The 21,777-nt window shown below is 33.6% G+C and overlaps 1 protein-coding gene across 5 annotated transcripts; it reads right to left on the bottom strand.

Annotated features, from left to right (window-relative positions):
* Nucleotides 1-6,488: 6,488 nt before the first annotated feature.
* LOC117923530 (histone-lysine N-methyltransferase ATXR7) lies at nt 6,489-19,818 on the bottom strand. Of its 5 annotated transcripts, XM_034841865.1 has the most exons (20): nt 19,754-19,818; nt 18,421-18,668; nt 17,704-18,283; nt 17,440-17,556; nt 16,438-16,758; nt 15,985-16,338; nt 15,587-15,901; nt 14,905-15,405; nt 14,322-14,760; nt 14,065-14,226; nt 13,515-13,942; nt 13,309-13,431; nt 13,042-13,122; nt 12,855-12,908; nt 12,623-12,774; nt 11,546-11,590; nt 11,399-11,456; nt 10,159-10,237; nt 7,457-7,592; nt 6,489-6,780 (listed from the first exon to the last, which is right to left on the bottom strand). In XM_034841865.1, the coding sequence occupies exons 2-16, from the start codon at nt 18,627-18,629 to the stop codon at nt 11,569-11,571; spliced, it is 3,858 nt and encodes a 1,285-aa protein (XP_034697756.1). In that variant the 5' UTR covers nt 18,630-18,668; nt 19,754-19,818; the 3' UTR covers nt 6,489-6,780; nt 7,457-7,592; nt 10,159-10,237; nt 11,399-11,456; nt 11,546-11,568. The 5 variants fall into 5 exon arrangements, with proteins under 5 accessions (XP_034697756.1, XP_034697757.1, XP_034697752.1 ...); XM_034841866.1 differs by lacking the exon at nt 10,159-10,237 and having other exon boundaries at nt 18,427-18,668; XM_034841861.1 differs by lacking the exon at nt 10,159-10,237.
* Between the last annotated feature and the right edge of the window lie 1,959 nt (nt 19,819-21,777).

Here is a 21,777-nt window from a genome sequence, read left to right on the forward strand (position 1 = left end):
GATAGACTTAGGTGGTGTTTGTTTTTTGGCTGAATAGAAAAAGCCAAAATATTTAGCTTTTTCTATTCAATTAAAAGTAATCTATTGATACCATCCAATATAACTAAATTGAACCTATTTATAATAAGTTTACTTTAATTATGTTGGATGATGTCAACAGGTTACTTTTAGCTGAATAGAAAAAGTCAAAATATTTTACTTTTTCTATTCAACCAAAAAACAAACACCACCTTATACCTTCCTTTAATTGAGTGATGAAAAGAAGGAAATGGAGGTCAATAATAATAATAATTATTATTATTATTATTATTTAAACTTTTTAACATTTTTTAACATGGGATATGTATTCGATATATTATTGTTCTTATTTAATTATCATTTGATGCAATAATTATTATTAAAAATATATAAATAATATTTATATTAATATGTATTATTCTTATTACTATTAGTAAAATATTATCAATAATTGTATTAATATTACCATCTTTAAACCATCATCATTATTTTTGTTACTTATTATTACTAAGTTTTATTATTATTACAAATAATACAAACAATATTATATTAGTATTTAATATTCACATTATAAATAATAATAATAATAATAATAATAAAGAAAAAAAAAGATTTAAAAAATTTTTTAAAACACACACACACAAATGAAATAATAGAAAAAGACCAAAAAAAAAAAGGTAATTTTGACTTTTTTTTAATCAAATAGTGAGATATCCTTACAAATAATATAAGTCATGGGTTATGGGATTGAATTATATTTTTTATCCAAATTACAACTCTGTCATACCTTGAACAATTTTTCCCTAACCGTATGCGTTGACATCATGATTAAACATCTCGCTCCATTCAATGAAAATGGTGCTTCTTAGTTTTGACTTAAGTTTTTTAATGATAAAATACAAAATGAAATATTTTTATAAAATTCAAAAAAAAAATATAAGAATATATGTATTATATGGAAGTGTTGAAAGGAGGCTGTTAAGAATGAAGGTCAATTATCCAAAAAAATAAGTCATTAAAATTTAGCAGTAATTTTTTAGTATGCACGTGGCATAGTGCAAGTGCAGCGTTGACTTTGATTCACAGCCTTATTCAATGGGGCGGCTAACTTCAACCCGCGAAAGAGGTTTCTTTCTTTTCAATTTATAATAAAAATATTCTTATATTTCTTTCTTTGAATGATGAATTTTTCACATTAATTTTTTAATTTTATAATAACATTGTCAATCTCCTAGATTAAGAGTGGTAATTCGTGTCGTGTCAATGTGTCATATAGTATCATGTCAAAACCTATACATTTTATTAAATATGTCAATCCAAACATGAAACAAATAGTAATCTAATTAAAAACTTAAACTCAGATACCACTTAATTATTAAATAGGTAATATATTTGAAACTCATTTAACCCATTTAATAATTAAATATTCTTATTTAATGATCAAGGTCTTATATATTAATGTATCATGACTCCATTAACCTATTTATTCAAAAAATAAGTTAATTATAAGTTAAATAATTTAAAATTATAATAAGATAGTCAATATGATTATTAAATGGGTCAATTCAGGTAAAATTCGTATTATGTAGGTTAAAAAAACTACTCATTTATTAAAAGGATTACCTAGGTCGATATAAATTTGACTTATACATGTTATACTCAATCCAAACTTGTAAAAAAAAATGTTTGATCCACAATCAAGTCGTATGGACGAATCATATCAAATTTTGTCACCATTTTCTTTTCCTAAACTGCAGACATTCATATGAATATTTTTAAATTTTATATTTATATCATATAAAAATTTGTTGATATATTTGGTTCAGTTGGCAATTTTATTTTTTTTTTCTTATTGGCTTTGATGTAACATACTTCCTTAGGTCCTATCAGTCTCAAATTAATTTTAGACTACTTCATAGTTGGTGATTGTTTAGTAATGTATGCATTCAAAATTATTAGAGCTTAAGGAATGGCTATGATATGATTACTAAGTACCATTACGGAGAACACAAAAAACAAAGTTGGAAACATTTAAGAAAAAAAAAAGGTTAAGACGTTCAAACGTTCAGTCAAATACCCTAAGGAATGTTCCAACATCTCATGAGAAGATAATAGTTATTTTTAGAACCCTAAGAACTCCATCTCTCAAACCTTTCAAGGCAATTCTTGAAAGGCTATTTCTAACCATCAAGAAGGTCAAGGATTCACACCACTTAAAACCTTAATAAGGTCTTTGAAAGATCTAGTAGATATTACCTAGAGGACATGGAATAGGAGTATCGATACTCATAATATGAGACTCTTGGGAGTATGAACATTTAATGAGATAAAACCATGTATTTTTTTCTCATAATTAATGAATTATTTGTAATTGATGAACCAATTATGGTTTTTTTTTTTTATCACCTAGGGTTTCTAGATGGTTCTTTCACATTATGTCAATGTGTGATTGGATTTAGTAGTACAAGAGATTGATAAACTCTTGATCATGATTGAAAATTGGATATTGATTAATAAGTGGCATAAAAATTATTATCTTTAAGGATGATTGCTTGGACTACCTATAAACAACAAAGTCAGTTAAAGTTTTAAAAATCAAATTTTAATCTATTCTTTCTTGTCATGATCAATGGAACCACAAATAGTGGTTACATCAATTAATTGCCCTTCAATCTTTGGTGGGAATAAATACCCCCACTTGAAAGTTAGAATGGAATTATTCTTGAAAATATAAGGAGCAAAGATATGGAATACAATGGAATTTAGGTAACCTATCAATAATGGAAGCCTTTTTAGTGAAATTAAGGCCAAGCAAATAGTGGAAATTTTTGAACAATGAAAGGAATAAGGTGAATGCAACAGGCCTTTATTGTATTTCTAATAGTATCAATCCTAATAAATTTCAATAGTTGGCATATATAATTATGGTAAAGAGGCATGAGACATCTTAGCACTAACTCATGAGGGCTCCCTTTGTAAAGTTTTCAAAACTATAAATGTTGATTGTTAAGTTTAGAAGTATAAACGTGGAGACCTTCTTTGAGTTATATAGTAAACTTAGTGATATTGTTAATTCTAATTTGAATCTAAGAAAAATAATTCCTAGGTCTAAAATGATCAGAAAAATATTTAAATCTCTCCTTGAAAGATTGAGACTTAAAAGAGGAAAACAAATATAAAAATGATGAGAGTAAATGAACTTATAAGTTATTTACAAACCCATAAAATGACTACCATCCCTAAGGTCTAAAGAGGTGGTCCTAAAAGCCTTCTCAGAAGAAAAGAATAAGTGTGATGATGAGCATGAACTAATTATCACTAAATCAAAATTTTCAATGTTTGCTAAAAAGGTATAACTTTTATAAAAATGCAAAAGAAAACAAATTCAAAATAAGAGTAGAAAACAAAAAATTAAAAAAAAAAAAAAAAAAAAAAAAAAAAAAAAAAAAAAACTTCCTTTAAGAAATCCATAGAAAAAAGGTTGAATGTTTTAAATATGGTGAAAAAAGGCATATTGTTATAGATTACCCTGTTACTAAAAGAATCAAAAAGCAATGCAAGTAACATGAAGTGATTTTGAATCCAAAGGTTGTTGATGTAATAGTTTTATATTGCATTACATATTTCCTTAAGCACCTAAAATCATCCAAGGGTTAAATTGTTTCTAATTCTTTTATAAATGGAATCAAAAATTGATTAAGGAAAAACCTACGTTTTAATGTGGTTAAAATCTATTTAAAGGTTTTTCAAAGGTTGAGGAGCTATTAGCCAAGGTTTCCCAACCTTAATTTGATTTTTCAAAACCACCAAATCCTTGCTTCAACTTATTTAAGTTAAGCCTCAATAGGTTGAGGTTAAACTCCAATCGATCAAGCAATCAATCGAGTTGATTGGACAACAATAACTCAATAGCTAGTAGTTGATCAACCAGTTTGTTGATCGATCGAACCCAAACTATGTCAAATCACCCAACAATCAATGCTTTCATCTTCTCAATATGTGACAAGGAAGGCCAATATAATATTTTAATTTATGTAATTGGTTTGAATCCTTTACAATGAAACATGATTAATAAGATAAATTTATACAAAACTTCTAAAATTCTATCCTATAATAAAAAGAAAAATAAATTATATTTATATCTTTTGACATTTTAGTAATTAGTATAGTCAAATTTTTTATATTATGTTGATAATATAAAAGTTTAAATAAAATAAAGGAAAACTTTAATAAAAGTTTGAAGATTCGAATTCAAAATCTTTTTCATATTTAAAACCGCAATCCCTAATCTTATTACATCAAAATATTTAAATCAACTAAAGGAAAACTTTAATAAAAAGTTTGAAGATTCAAATCAACTAATACGAACTAGTTTTATTAAGGCCTAGATAACTTCTTACTTTTGGCTAGTTAGAAATTGAAACTAAATCACAATTTTTAAAAGACAATTTTGGTATTTTAAAAGTATCACTAAATATGAAATAAAATTTTGCATAAGCCAAAATAAGGCTTCTAGGATAATTAATGTTTTTCTACCTTTGGTATTAAGTTATTTTTTAAGTAATTAACGGTACAAAAGCTTTTATTCAGCTTTAAAAAAAGCTTATTGAAAATCAGTCCAGCCTAATACAAGCACATTCTCATGAAAACAGTGAAAAGAGCAAGATGGGCTATGAATGTATTTAACATCCTCCCAATCGGCCAAAATGAAATTCGATCATGGCCCTTACACTAGAATGTGTAAGAAAAGTTATTTGGCGTTAACCAAAAATTACTATTATTAAGTTTCTATTAAGTTCTAATCTACTAACAACTCTTGACGGCCTTAAATGAATTGAGCCGTCCAAGCCCTCTAGGTATCATGTACAGTTCACAGCAGTTCCGATTATCTGATTATACCAATCTACTCCACTAGATACAACTAGCAACATAATATACCGATCTACCGGATTCGAACCGGCAACAAAGGATAAAGCATTTTCAGAACCCTTTACTCTTCCATTTGAGTTAAGATCGGTTTAATGATGAGTTTGAGTAAATTTGTTGACATGCTCTATTGTCTTCACTATCAAGCTTCTATCTTCTGGTATATCATTGACTAGAGCAAAGAAAGAATGCTATTTATATTTTTCTTATTGTCTATTTTTTCTAAATACCAATTTAATGACTTTTGTAGTGAACCACCAAGCATACATGCCACCCAGAAATGCATAGGCATATATCAAAGTCAGTGGTCCACTGGTGTGTTTACCAGATAGCAACTCAGGCTTTCAGGCTTTAAATATGACCTGTTTTTCTTGTTTGGTTTATTACTATTTTTCAGTAATGTTATCGTGTGGCCGGATGATATTTTCTATAATATGATGCCAATGCCGTTCTCTCTCCTTACAACAACAATGATGCTTCACTTTAGTCTTCTCTTTGTCCGCCTCCACTGTGATCATTCTATTATTAACTCCTCTTCAACCCAACCGGACAACATTCCACCCTTATTTGAAATTGATTATTAATTAACTTTTGTTTCGGGTGGGGAAGCTCATAGAGTACAGATGAATTTGGGTGCTGAGAAAATGACAAAAGAGAGGGTAACAAAATACATACCAAGAAGACAAACATAGACATAGACTGCCTCCAGCAATATGGATAATTACTCCTGCAACCAAAAGAAACCGAACAAAAAAAAGGAAGAAAAAAGGAGAATGGTTAAAATTAGAGAATTTGGAAGTTGGAAGACAAAAACAACACGATAAAACTACCCCAGTAAGCTGCTGGTGACTACCCAACAACATCCCCAATTAGCAGGTAGGCGTGGTTAACTAATTATGCAAATCAACTAATAGAAAGCGCACTAGATTGGTTCTCGATCAAATCTTTCTTGCCCGGTCCCTGAGTTTAAAAGTAAAAAAAAAAAGACCCTTTTTTTTCATTTCAAGCCCACCCAAATGAATTCTTTTCTGGAAAACACATGATCAATATCTCTTCCTTCTATTGCTGTCACATGCTTTTTCTTCGACAATTATCTCCATTGACTTATAAACTGTACAAAGATTCCCCTCATTCATCACTTGAAATTCCTAACCACTCAGTCTATCCACTAATGAAAAAGTAGCTCCATTTGAAAGGAATATGAGCTTTCTATTTCCGTTCTTTTAAAAAAAATAAAACTCAATGACGTTTTTTAAATTCAAACCTGAGAAATGTGCATTGCTGAGCTAGACTTAACAGCCCGTAATTTGTATCTAAATGTCTGGAATTCAACATACTTGAATGGTCAGAGGTCATGGGTAGGTAAAGATCCATGGGCCTAAAACTCAAGTCTCCCAAAGTTGTAACAGAAACAAGATATGGAGAAATCAAACAAATCAATTGGTTGGCAGCTTCCCAAGTCATTTCTGTTACAAGTATTAGTTTTTGGATGGCATGAAAATATTTGAAACAAACAGCTAAAAGACATTTCAGGGTGCTGATAGGGATTAAAAAGTCTTCACAATTGGAAATAAGAATTTACAAACACTAGTCCCATGCAATGTAAAATAGTTAATTTGTATATATAGAATAAATGAAATATGGCATATCCATACAAAAAATTTGATATTCCAATAAGGTCATGTAAGGAACTAAAACAATAAACCGATTTACTGTTTCTAAGAGGAGAAACTCATCTGCAACTGTGAGATATCTACAAGAATGCACAAGTCAGTATTTTATCATCCGACAGGTACGCAAAAATCTCTAATCGGAAACATCACCAAATTTCATAACCTGAAACACCATAAAGAATGCATCAACACCCACCACTTAAGCATGATCCTTTATTTAAAAACAGCTGAGGCATCTAACCACAAAGCTTAGAATCCATGTTATATCCCATTTAGTAATATCCCTATTTCAATTTCCGGGTTGCTTTTTTTCTTAGAAAACAAAATTGATGTAAAATTCTGAGAAACAACATACTGCTTGCTGATCCAGATTTATGGAGATTTCATCTTTCAGAAAACTTTAGGAGCATAGGGATGTAGTTGAATAATTAATTCTACTTCCAGAGGCATTGGCTTCCACTAAGACAATTTGTTAAGTATCACAGCTAACGCCACAACCAAGCATATAAGTATAGGCAGAAATTCCATTTTGGAAGTTGACATTCCAGTTGAACTGTGAACCACAGTTTTCTGCAGGACAGCCCAGGTGAGAATCACTATTGAAGGGTGTCACTATCGCTGCAAGTTTGTTGTATCACCTATACATCACTTGCAGGCCAACAACACTCACAATTTTTATTTTTATTTTTTTGGTGTTATAAATCCTCATCTTTTATAACTATGCATCCTCAATGTTTAAATTATACCTAAATGTACAAATTAGCATAAAATTGATGATAATAATATTTAAATTTAGACGGTTTGATGCCAGACACGTACAAATGATGTATAAACCCTACCAAATAACAACTCTGCTGCAACTCTTCCATCTCGTGATGTAACAACAGTCACAACAGCCAAGAAAACCAAGCAGCTGCAGAGGCAATTGAGGGGCATTCTAAAACTTAATTTCCCAGCTCCTCCAAGTGTATCAAACTATAAAGAAACAAGATTGCATTAGTATTAGACCCATTTACATAAACTTTTGAATTGAAAAGCTGAACAGAGAATTTCTAACATCAAAGTCGCCACCATAAAATAGTTTTCTTTTTTTGCTTTGGTTAAGACTGCTTTGATTTAGTACTGGAAAAAGATGGAAGATTTCTGGTGGAGGAAGAAAAGAATTCACCCAGTTCACTCCATAAGATGCAGATGACTTAAAACATTATTTTACATAAACAAGAACCTATTGCAGTTAAAAGACACTGCACCATATGTTAAAAGAAAAAGAAATGCAATAGTAAATATGGATGTCCTTGAAACTATGTATAAATGATGCATTCAATTATTCTTTTTTTTCCATAAATGATATGAATCACTGATAAAAAATTATGCATACTTTATCAGAAAATTTAATCCATTCATTCCAACACCTAGCACATTCCACTACCAATGTAACCCATTCAGTTATTAAAACAATTTTACTGTGTTCTATAAATCAGTTTTCTCATGGTAACATTGCATAAAATCATAAATGTAGGCTTTTGGATCAAAAAATTTGTACAACCTATGGTAAAGTAACCTTGTAGATCTCACATATTTTACTTTGGGGCCCTGAGGGGAAGACCAAATGCCAGTTTCAGGGTTTACGATTCTTATAAACCTCCATATTACACAGAAGTATGTCCCAGGGACAGATCGCACAATCCTATATTCTAAACCTAGTCTGATTATTTCAAAAAGAAAATAGCGCCCTGGTTTGAGAAATTAGCTCTCCCCTTTTTCTTTCTCCCATGTGAGGGAGCACTCAGCCTGGCAACCATGCAAATTTCAACTTACTGCCACTAAGCCATGCAAGTTCATTACCTTCACATGCAATACGATTGTATCAGTTGCAATCCATAGTACCAATACTACAAGCAAAGAATAGCTCATATTCATATGAAATAAGACCGTATTAGTAGATGATTCAAACTGACAAATCTCAGAATCCAAATGATCAAATATTATGATTGGGAAGATAATAAGCTTCACCCATTTGTTTCCAGCAACTGGTCCTGCTTAGAATTGTTAAACTAGCAATTGACCTAAAAGCTTAATGTTCAGTTAACAATTTGACTAAAAGCTTAAATTGTTAGATAATCCACCAACAATTTATACCAAACTTATTTGGACTTTAGCCCCAACAACCAGCTTCATGTCCTTGGTTGACGAATTGCTTCAAATCCTAAGGAGTCAAAGAATTAACTTGGAGGAGGACTTGGTCCTATGGAAGGGGGGAAAACATGGGAAGTTTGACGTCAAGGATGCGTACGGGCTGCTGACCAGCCATGGTACCTCTTTGTTTCCCAAAAAAGGCATATGGGTGGAGAACGTTCCTTCCAAGCTAGCGTTTTTTGCGTGGGAAGCTACTTGGGGGAGGGTTCTTACTATTGATAGGCTTCAAAAGAGAGGATGGCAGATTCCTAATCAGTGTTATTTATGTAGTAGTGATGAGGAAAATGTTAATCATCTTCTTATTCATTGTACAGTGGCTAGAGTGTTGTGGGGGGTGGTTCTTAGTCTGTTTAGAGCCCAATGGGTCTTTCCAGAAACTGTAAAGGAGGCGGTTATCAACTGGAAGGGTTCATTTGTGGGTAAAAAGAGGAAGAAAATTTGGAAATCCATACCGTTATTTATTTTTTGGACGGTGTGGAAGGAAATGAATAGATTAGCATTCAGGGGGGGGGAGTTAGCTATACAGAAAGTTAAGTATACTTTTGTTTGTAATATGTGGGGGTGGGCAAAATTGTATAATGGTGCGGAGCCTCGTTCCCTTATAGGTTTCCTGGAGTGGATAGCCTCCAGTTAAGGGCTGGTGGGTTTTTGCTGATTTTTGGTCTTTTTGTTGTGAGGCCTTCGTCGCCTCGTATACTCCCTGTATGCTATGCGGCGCTTTGCCTTTTGCTAATATATGTGTGTTTACTTATCGGAAAAAAACAACCAGCCTCATGTCAGACTTCTTTAGGCCTGCGTGTGAGTTCAATAAATCAGAGGAAACAAGCAATGCTACCCTCATGGTAGCTTTCTTTGAGCTTGGAAGTGGAATCAATAAATTAGGGGTTTGAACTCCTGACCACCTATAAAATGGATTTCACACCTTGTTAAATTTTAGAGTCATTGCTAGCTTAACAAGAATTTTTCTAACATTTAGCTCAAGGAAAAGCATAAGGAATCCACACCCAACATTTGATGAATTCCTACCCCCACTTTTACATGTCAACTTGTCAAATGTGACATTCTTCTCTCAATTCATTTACAACAGAATCCGTTTTCCATAAAGTTTGACAAATAATGCTAAGACCATAAAATCAAGCTGAGTTTAGAATTATCTATCAAAAATTGGAACCTTACGACCTATCAAGGAGAAAGCATTTTAGTCCCAAAACCATGATGCAGCTCAAGATAAGCAAAGGAATATTATGCTAGATTCATATTTCCACTCCTTGTAGGGTAATAACACTTGAAGCAAATATTTATTTGTTATGATTAATGTTACCAAGTGCTTTGACAAGGAAATTACCTGGCTACTAAATCAGCAGGAGGCTTGGATGGCAAGTCCAACCCTCAAAATAATGGTAGAAAGGCAGTTGATCATAGTTCTGAAAAGACATACAATGTACTCTTCTCTCAAATCATCTTACAGCATTTTCCATTTTTCATAAAGTTTGATATAGCTAATACCAAAATCATAAGATCAAATTAATTATGGAATATTTATCAAGTACTAGAACCTATGGCCTAAGCATTTTAGTCATGAAATAATTATGTTGCTTGTGATAATCAAATAATGAGGCAGTGAATCATATTCCCACTTCTTGTATGATTGCTTAGAATTCAAGAAAATATTTATTAGGCAGCACTGATGTTACCATAGTGGTGTTGCTGCAGAGCACATTGACAAGAAAGAAAATTTCTTTGCTGCATAAATTAACAGTTAATTGGATGGTAGCTCCAGCCCAAAAAATAATGAAGCTAGCAGCTACATAAATTAACAGCAGGTCAGATCTAGGGCTGCAGATACGCAGCACACATAAGAGAAATACCAGCAAATCTAGATGTGGGATCAAGAAGCACAAATGACAATGCTAGTTCAACAGCAGCTTAAGATAACTAAGGGCCCGTTTCATAGTGATTCTAGGAAACGTTTCTAACCTTTCTAACACTTGAAAATTTGTATTCAAGTGTTAAAAAGAGTAGAAACGTTTCCTAGAATCACTGCCAAACATACTGTAAATATTTCAGGTTCAAGGCCGATTTCAATGATAGAAGCAACACATCAAAAGGCCAATAAGCGACTTAACAGGATAGATGTGTCACATGTATAGGTCAATAACAAGTGGTTGAGAAATACCTAGTCCTTAATGCAATTTTTTGAAAGATGAGACTATTAGAACTTTTACCTCTGGGGCATGATATAGAAACAACAAAAAAAAGGTAATAATATGAAGAGTAATAATTAACAAAGTCTCTCTCTGCTTGTGTCATTAAATGCTATAAACTATAAAGACAATAAAATTTTATCAATGAAATTTTTAATAGGAAGCCAAATTGACATCAGTCAAACCACAATAATGTTAGCATCTCAAAAGCCGAAAAAAATGAAACAAACCAAACCAATTGAAGTTCTCTCTCAACAATCAAACATTTGACACTAACATTATGATGATAGATCCTACCAATCATTGAAATCACATTAACACACAGAAAACATAGCTGAGCTTAAAAAAAACGATAAATAAAACTAAAAAGTAATGGCATACCTATGACATCAATTGCAGTCAACCCTACAACATGAGAAGCAGAACTTCAGAGAATGGCCTGCAAAAACATTTCATGACAAATAAGAGAAAATAAAATTGAACACTAAACAAATTTCACCTAAAGAAACAAATATGTTCAGAACATACCACGAGAGCCAACTCAACAATTTCTAATTCAATGATCCACGGCACCTGAATGAAACGATTGAGTGATTAAACAATAACAAATAAATAGAAATGTCATTACTAATGCTCAGTTTGCACATTAGTAAGAGCCAGAAATTCATTCACCAGTCAGAAGAAAGGAAAAAATCAATTTAAAACAAGACATACAATTTCTACTATCACAGAGCATCTCATTGTGAGTGGAATTCAAACTTAAAACTGATACAACCAAATTTATAGAACAGCAAAGGCAATGATTAGAAAATAGGTACGACTGTCATTCAACCTAGAGAAAAAACAGCTTAGTGATATATTACTAACCCAGTCAAGACGATGAAATTATGAGCCATTTGTAGCATAAGTCTTAGAAAATAAGAGAAGGCATATTTTTTTGTGAGTGGAAATATGAGCCCTCAAGCTAAGATTGCATGCAAATCTAAATATTAAATCACCAAAAAGAAAGAACTAGGCAAATAAACACAGGAAAAAAAATACAAAGCCATAATGTGAAATAAATTAATAGTTCTAAAATAATCAACTTTTTATAGGAAGGCAGAATAACTATGAACAGGAGAAAATAACAGAAATGTCTATATATTGTATTTGTAGACATTTCTGTTTTTCCTATTTTGTTTATATACAACAGAAATGTCTATTAATAAAATAGGGAAAAGTGTTTTTTGGTGCACACATTTCAAAAAATAAGGAAAAAAAGGAACCTTGAGATGTAAAATCCAAACCTAGGTACATTCAACTCAAAATAATTAGGATGTTGTGCCCTTTTCAATCAAAGGTGGAACCAAGGTACTACCTTTTAGTCATATAAGTACTACCATTGACTTGAATGGATACTAATTTTGATTTGTGAGTGCAGAAAATTTTAATTATTTCACAAGGGTTCCTCTTTTTTATATTTTTTTGCAAGTATGCACCAAAACATACTTTTCCCAATTAAATAATCTTCAAGCAATTAGGCTGTGATCTCTTATAAATGTCACACCTTGGAATAAGTTTAAAGATAGTTGGGCGGGTAAAGGTAAAGTTACATTTCATCTTTACCTCTTAGAACCGCAATTGCACGGAATCTTTTTCTCCTCCAAAGGAAATTTGTAGTTGTAAGTAATCTCTTCACCAGCAGTTATTTGTCGTTTAGCATAAATGAAAATTTTTTTTTCACCCTCAACACTAATAACCTTTGTGTAGCAGTTAGGCTGCAAGAAAATTATCGTTAAGAAGGACAATATTTAACTATAGATTTTATTTCATCCAAAAAGTTACTGTAAGAAACAACCTCACAGGAATGGTTAATAAATCTAGCAATTCCACCACGCTTTGTAGCATCAACCTACATATCAGGGACCAATATTATCAGACATTAAGGAAGGCAGGAGCACTTAACCAATAGTACTAGAAACAGTAATAAAAGCTTAAAACAAAAAGATAAGATTCCCTCTTTGCATCAATGTTGCTTTACTTACAACGTAACCATCATCAAGTCTAAAAAGATAACTGCTTCCGATTCCCATCTTCTCATAAAGACGTTCACGTATATCTGATATCTGTGAATTCAGAAAGCACACCAGTGTACATAAATAACCAGTGAAATTAAGACGTTCTGGCACAAAATGTTTATTAAAAGCATGCGTATAATGGAATCGAACTGAGAGCAAAAGATGAATTAGTTGCATTAAGCTGTATAACTAACATAATAAACCCAGCAACAGAAAAGATTAAGACAAACTTACCCGAGGGCGTATCAGTTCTCCTACATATTCAATGACAAAGTCCTCAGCCTCAATAGGCTCTAGAGCCACAAGACCCCAATCATGTATCTTACTTCGTTGAAAACGTAGACGCTTTTTCCTCGCCTGAAAAAACAAATAAAAAAAATATTATAATGATCAGATGCAATATCAGACACATCCCAAAACAAACTTCAGGCTTCAATCACCTTCAACTGAGTAGCTTTCAAAAGGTCAGCACCCTCTGCCGCAGCAAGAAGATTGCGCATCTTAACCCTGTTAGTTCTTGCAGAAAGACCTTTAACATTTGACAATTGGGATGAAACAACCTCAGATCGAAAATACTGATCACAGGCAAACTGAGCTTTGTGAATTCCCCTAACACGAGCTCTTTCAGTGGGACTGGCATTCAGTGACCAATTTCGCCAGTCCCATCCATTGATAGAAGATCGAGCACATCCCACAGATCTGAGGCAGGGATTTAATGTTTTGGATTTAGAGAACTTGCTCTTGTGTACTGCAACCTGTCTACCCGTATCTTGCTTGGCAGCACCATTTGCTGGTTTCAATACCTTGGCAGAACGTGATGATGGGACATCCTTTAAATCCTTCCTTTTCTTCTTTGAAACCTTAGTTGCTATAGGCATCAACAGGACAATCCATAAAAGGAAGAAACATCAAATAACTATTCTAAGAGTAAAAATAACAGGAAAAAAAAAAGTAAAATGATCCAGAGAGGGGTAAAACCAAGACACCTACATTTTGTCTTTTTGGAGCCATCACCAGCAAGTTCTTTAAGATTTCCAACATCATGACCATTACCATTACTATTAACAACTTTATCAACGAAATCACAATCCTCTGCAAAAGGTGAGGCTTCCTCTCTACCACATGCTAGATCATCTTCTATGACCTCACCATCTGGAGGAAATAGTTAACAGTTAGTAACTTACTATTATTGAGATAAGCAATACTCATCTAGAATATAAACTACTAAATCAGGGCAAGTGACATACTTCGAACCACATGAGCACACTTTGTTGACCTTCGATTGGGTTTAATCCTGACAGATGAGGAATCACCAGGCAAAGTACTTGGAACAATGGCTTGCAATGAATTATCTTCTGCGTGGCATGTATTTAGCCCAATCTTTCTACGTTTCAAGATTCCCATTTCAACTTCTGTTATCTCAGACACATCTCCAGGAACATCCTGTTTCCTTGACTTCTCCATCAGTTGATCCTGTGATCCAGAGTCCACAGAAGCTGCAGCGTGAGACAAAGATCCTATCTTCTTGCGAACCAACTTTTTCTTCCGGTAGTATGTGTATTTGCCAATCACCAGAGATAATTCTGGAGAGCCCAAACTGTGACGATCCTTTGTTCTTTCCCTACGTTGGTCAGATGCAGCAGAACTGTCACAAGGTTTTTCTTTATTTGAATTAGAGACTCCTTCCTGAAATAAAGGCATAAGCATCAAGCACAATTCTAAAGTACAGAACCTTCAAGACATAACTATGCCTACAGAATTAAAGTTAGATATTATAGGAAAACTTCAATAATTTAGGAGAAACAAGCAATAGGAACAAAGATTCAGTACCTCACAGCCAGTAGAATCACATCGTTGCTTGGAAGTCCACCATGATGCAAAGAACTGATCAAGAGTGCCTTCAACCAACAAGTCTTTCCACTCTTGAAGTACATCCTCATGCAGCCTCTGTCGGCACAAGGCCAATGCTACATATTCTCCAATGATAGGAGTACACTCATCTGAACTTGATGGTCGGAATCTACAAATTTGAGATGGAACAAAGGTTCTAGAATTGTACTCAAATCCGGGAGGTGGTGGCTCATCTATGTCTTGGTCATCAACCACATCATCTGTTGTGCATAGTTTATTAAGTTTGGACATAAAATGTTCAGACACAGATACAGAAGCATTATTAGGCAGATGAAAATCTGTCGGTGACTGTTGTGGAGTGCAAGAATCAACAGATAAAATCATCTCTGCAACATTTGATTCCATCCTTAAACCAGAAACCATGTCAGAAGAAGCATCTTCATTAGCATGGGGACATTGGATAGAAAAATCAGAAGTACCCTGCAACAAGAAGTACGATACCCCATATGATGAAGTTGACCATAAACAGAAAATATAAGTAATAACCCTGATATCCAATAAGGACTGTAATGAACTGCATGCTCAGAGCTTGTCTGACTTCATGAAAAAAAAAAAATAGGCTTCAAGTGGTAAAAATTAAACAATTGAATTCAATAATTACCTCTTTCAATTTTTTATCTTTAAAAGAATCAATTAGATTCATTACTTCCTCCTCTATGAAAGCTTCAACACACTCCACCAACATCATCTTTGCAGACAACTGGAGTTCATTTTGTACAGTTTCTACTATACATTGCATGTCATCATAAGGTTGACTATTGTCAGATGGTCTCTTCTCTTTAAAAGGGATTCTTTCCACAGTAGAAGAAGACAAACCAACAGATGATTGGATATGGATATCTTGGTCCGTCATCACCAGTCCAAATCCAGGAGGGCAGTCTACCTCACAAACAGAATATTCGTGCTCTTCTTGCAACTGTAAACCAATTGAAACATCATCCAGGCACAATCTTAAAACAAGAACAAACACAACTCAATGCAGCAACACTGACAACTTACAGGTTCATCAATTAGCTTTTCACTCTTCTCAACATTATCCCTAAACAGCATGGCCTGTTCAACAGCAGGATGCATGATCCTAGGATGACCAGACCAACGCTTCCTCTTTCTCCAGGTAGAGCAATATTCTGCAACAGGAGCATAAAAGACGGCATTCCACATGACTTGCATGCAAGAGTCAAAAATTGTTCTGCAAACAACCATACATGCATGCTGAAAGTTTTCTATGCCTCCTACAGATTTGATTTTTGCTGAAGACTCTTTAGGAGTTTCATTTATAAGACATGTCTGGTCAGAGAGTGCTGTTCCACCTCCAGGAGCAACAGAGTTCTTCCTACTGCCAATAATTTCAGACTGTTGAAGAGAAAGAGTGAGAGAGAGAAAGAGAGTTAAGTTAACATTCAATACAAATGTGACAGCATCAGTAATCCCTTTGGCATTTGAATACATTACCATTCTTCCATCAGAGCACATGTTGAAAGTCTGATTAGCAGTTTCTAGCTTACGCAGTCTCTGAGCTTTCTTTGAAGCAACAAACTCTGCGATTATGTTGCTGATTATCTCATCTAGCAAAGCTCTGCGAGAAGCTTTGATTATTCCAGAATGAAGTTGGGAAGAAACTTCTTCTGCAATTTCAGACATCAAGTTTAGAGAAGAACCAGTCTCATTGTTTTCGCCATCAGATAAGGGGTTAGTTTCAGGTCTATCAGTTCGCCATGTATTTAGCATAGATAGCAAAGTGAAAGGACCGCACTTATTTTCGGCATGGTATATCTGCACAAGAAATAATCACATAGAAAAAGTAAGAGGCTACATAACAAGCACAGACATCCACCAGTTCACTAAAGGATAAATCAAATAGAGAAAGGTGCTCCTTAAACATGCATTAATAAGTAAGATATTTTTCAAATGAGAGACCATATTAAACAAGTAAAATCACAATGAAAATCCTTCACTACCCTCATATATTACTAGGGAAGCAGAAAAGGGTAGAGGAGGAGGGGGTGCCCAAAATAGTTACATTGAACCATAATATTGGAAGCCTCCAATTTCCATACAGATACAAGTACAGACATAAAGCTCAATGCCTTCCTTTCCAAAACAATGGGACCCTCTTATTTCAACTCAAGATCTTGAACCTTGCATGGGCTCAAGGATATTTTGTCAGCATAGCCCAGGATACACCAAGCCACAGAAGAAATTTATCAAAGGCCAGACTAAATGGCAATGCAATGCCTTTAAGTGTCCAATTTTTAAGAAATAATGCAATCATCATGTACAACTCTTGAATGTGATCAAGGTGCTACAATGGAGCAATTCAAGCTTCGACTATTTATTCGATTAAGTAAACATGTACACACAGCATGCTGAAGAGGAAGGATTTTCATTTTTTAACTAGTGACATCCATATCCTCATAGTAAATTCTATCATAATATTAAAGTTCCATAGCTCACCATTGATGAATCGCTAAGATATCCATAATGATGCCAAGAATATAATTCTGCATAAGAATGTGGCCCATGTTTCCTTCCCTCACTATCCTCAAACAACCAACACGATGCTTCACCTGACTGGGATTTATACATTAAAAAAGAAAGAAAAACAAAAACAAAACAAAAATTCAATAACCGCATAAATACTGAAAGATGCTTTTCATACAGTGAAGAGAAAAACTAGGGACTCCACTGAAAGAAGAAAACCAATGAAAGTTGCAATACCAGATGTGGATTTGAAGTACTGCAGTTTGCTGCTTCAGTGTTTGGCATTTGCCCGTCAAATCCATAAACACTGTGGCTGACACATGGCTGGGATGCTGACTGCAAATAACCCTTATCCAGAGCAGCAGACTCAACAGTGCCATCTTGTCTGTGTGCAGTCAAATTTGTAGGCCTTATTGTGGCTGAGATGCCAGCACTCAAATATGCAAAACCTGTGGCAACATGGTCCGGGAACTGCTTGAAGTATTTCAACGGTACAGGATTGATTAAATTCCCATTCACTACAGGATACACAGGAAGCTCATCAGGTAAAAAACCAGTAGATAAACCCTCGTATAACTGCTGCTGAATGTAAGGACCACACATTTGCCCTTGTTCATTGATGTACATCCATCCACCAACAAAAGGAGGAGGGGCATATCCAGAGCCACCCCTGTCCTGGTTCAAAGTCCCCCCAATATTACAAGATTGCAGAATATCATCAGTATTGCCATTAGACCGGCAGCTCATCTCCATTGCAGAATATGAACCAACTTGCTCATCAGAATTGCAACAAGATGAGGCCTGAACAATCTCTGAGCTAAAATGGCATCATCAAGAAATATCACAAAAATAAAAAAGACAAAAAAAAAAATAATAAAGTTAGAAGATATTAGAACTGGTCATCTTAGAATAACACGAGAGGAATAGACTAATGACATCGGACAGATACAGTACCCATACAATGTACACTCTTGGGTGCTTGGCTGTGAAGGCAAGGCAACATCAAAATTGCCAATACATAAGTGTGACACTGAGTTGTCATGTGCAGAATGCGATACTTTCAGTCTTTTTCTCGATAAAAAGAAAGAAGGGTCCTTTTCATGGAGATGGATTGTCGAATCAAAGAAGTTAGTTTTTTCACAACAATGTGCTGATGAAACCATGACCTGAATGAGCTCCTCAGAAGCAACTGGATGAAAAATCTGCAAGTAAGAATTTAAGTTATGCACTCAACTCATCACAAAGAACCAAAGTGCAAGACACATTATTCTTTTTTTTTTTTTTTTTTTTGATAAATAAGCATAGATTGTATTAACAAGAGGCAAAAAAGCCAGAAAGCATACGAGACACATTATTCTTGAAAACCACTATTTATGGTGTTCATACATCAGGAGATGTGGTCATTTTATAAAATGTCCTCAATGAAACCTGTCATCACTTCCTTCCATCTAAAATGGGCTACGGAAATATTTTATGGAAAACACATCCAAGGGAAGACTTTCCTGAAATTTTTACAATCCTTTAAGCTTCTGCCCGTGATTATCTAACAGTGGATCAAGGGGAAGAGTGATTCAATACCTCAAATTGAAAAACCCATTAATCCATTTTTCCCAATGATATTTTGCCTAGAAATATAGTAAGAGCAATCAAACTGTGTCTGATTCGTGTCACAGTTATTACAATTGATAAATAACCAACAAAAACGACCAAAAGACAATAGAAAGATGTTATGCTGTGATATTCGCTCATGAGGCCAACCTTTCATCGATTAACAAGAATCGAGGGTGAAGGAAAGCAGCCAAATAGATTTAATTAACCTCACATTCTGCTCTGATGCCTACAACTAAATATTCAGATGCCTACACCAATTGACGAAGCCTAGAATCAATGCAGAAAAAGGAATCGCTACCTTCAGAAATCAAGTAAAAACCCCGTAGAACAAAGCAAATAATAACCTAAAAAACAATTTAAAACCAAAATCCACCAATTTCAGAATTAAGTAAAAAACAAAACACTCCAAATCAAATTTAGAACAAACACCCAAAAAAAGCCCCTGCTAGAAATATTGACAGGAATAAAAAGAAATTTCATAATATTCTTACGTTTTCCCGGGACTAGATACATGATCAAAGATGTCTGATCGTCACATAATACGGGGAAAACCCCCAAAATAAAAGTCAATAATAGAGACAACGGAACCCTAGATCTAAATTTAATCAAACAGAACCAGACAAAATAAATGGAAAAAAAACCCCGGTGAAAGGACATTGGGAGATTCGGAGACTACCTCACCGGAGAGATTGGGAAGATTAGGGATATTTCCTAGGACCAAAAAAAGATCTGAAGACTCATTCGAGGGTTACGTTCATATGCTTTTCCCTGCTTTTGGGCCTTTATATATGAGAGTAAGCGCGAAGAGACGACGTAGAACTGTAAATTCGGGCTTGCGGCCCGCCCCAAGGCCCAATATTCAGGTTTCGGGTGGGTCGAGAGGGCTTTTCGATTGGAGAATTAAATGCAGGCCACCTCCGTTCTCTCAAATTCAAGGCCCAAAGTAAGGCTCAATGGACCTCAGGTTCAGTATTCAGGCTTTGACTCCGGGCTTAAATATAGGTCTAATTTATATTTTTTAATTTTAAGTTTTATTTAGATATTATTTAATAAATGGGAAAATTATAATATTAATTATGAAACTTATAAAATAAACTAAGATATTTTCAATGTACAAATCAAGACAGCACAATAAATTTTTTTTGCATTATATTTATTTTAAAATTTTGAGTTAATAAAACCATATAACGATTTTGATTATCTAAGATATCTCATTGATTTTGTTAGAAATTGAAATCACAAGTATTTATTTTTATTATTTTGTTTTTGTCACGCATCTCAAATAACATACTAAAATAATACACGTAAAAATAAAAAGATAAATAAATAAAAGTGTAGTGGCAAAGGTCATAAAGGAAATTTTATATTTGATTTGTAAGCTAAGCAAGTTGCCTAGTTTGGGTTGAATTAACAAGTTGGGCTTCAAATCAAATCCGATTCCAACCTATAAAATTTCAAATAAACTTTGAGTTTTAGACTAAAAATTTTTATTTCTTTGTTTTTGTTATACATTTCGAATAACATACTAAAGAATAATACATATTAAAAACATAGAAATAAAAGTGTGGTGGCAAAGATCATAAAAGGGGATTTTATATTTGATTTACAAGCTAAGCGGGTCGAGCCTAGTTTGGGCCGAATTGAGAAGTCAGGCTTTGAATTAATTCTAATTCCAACATAGAAAATTTCAAACAAACTTCGAGTTTGGACCTTTTGGGCTTGAGGGTGGGGTGGTTTTGATTGTTTTTCTTTTTTCAGGTTACATCCCTGTTTCTTTTTTTTCTTTCTTTCTTTTTTTGTCATCTTTTGGTGTTGGAATTTGGCTCTCTTCTAATGCATGCACTCTTGGATTACTGTTGTTGATGACTTAACCTTGCTTCCAAGGGGGAATATGTCAATGAGACTATGATTTCTTATTGCCCTTTTTATGTTGACAAAGCATGTTTGTCATAGGAATGACCTTACTTGAAAAGGATCTATATTCCATAGGATTGTATTTGTGTATCCTTGAGCTCTTTCAAGATGGGAATATAATGAGTTTGGTGATAAGGATCCATTCTACAAGATTGTATAGATGCATCCTTGAGTTCCTTGGAGATGGAAATAGAAAGAGTTTTGTGAGCTTCTTTCACTTGTAGTGATGGCATTCTACCATCTAGTTTATGATTTTTCGAACATGATTTTGAGGAATTTGACTTTTCATTTTGTAGAGTGTACAGTAATTGGTGAACTTTTGGAAATTATTTTGTTTGTTTATCATCACCTTCTAACTCTTAGCATCATCTTATAATTAAAAATAGTTAGTGTTCAATTAGTGTAGGTAAAAAATGTAAACTTGTTTTAAGAATCATCATTAAGATAATTCATTCTTACAACTTAAAAGCGGCATTATTACATTCCAACATTTCGCTCATGTAGGTCAAACTTATAACCTTAGGCTTTCAAATCACTTGTGATATCAAAACTTTAATCGACTTCTCAAAAAATCAATTAGTATTCAATGATGGTAGGTCTAGTCTTTTATTATATTCAACATCATACCTCATCAGCCTAATTCATCCAATAGTTAAGAGTGACATTGTTGCAATTGAATAACATCATTTGATTTGCCCTAAATGTTGTTCATGTCATCCTTTTACATGTTGTATGGTTTGATTACCTTTCTTTTTTTTCCATTTTGAACTTGTTATAATAGAATAA

The sequence above is a fragment of the Vitis riparia genome, chromosome 10, assembly GCF_004353265.1.
Source record: "Vitis riparia cultivar Riparia Gloire de Montpellier isolate 1030 chromosome 10, EGFV_Vit.rip_1.0, whole genome shotgun sequence".
In the NCBI taxonomy this organism is placed as follows: domain Eukaryota; kingdom Viridiplantae; phylum Streptophyta; class Magnoliopsida; order Vitales; family Vitaceae; genus Vitis; species Vitis riparia.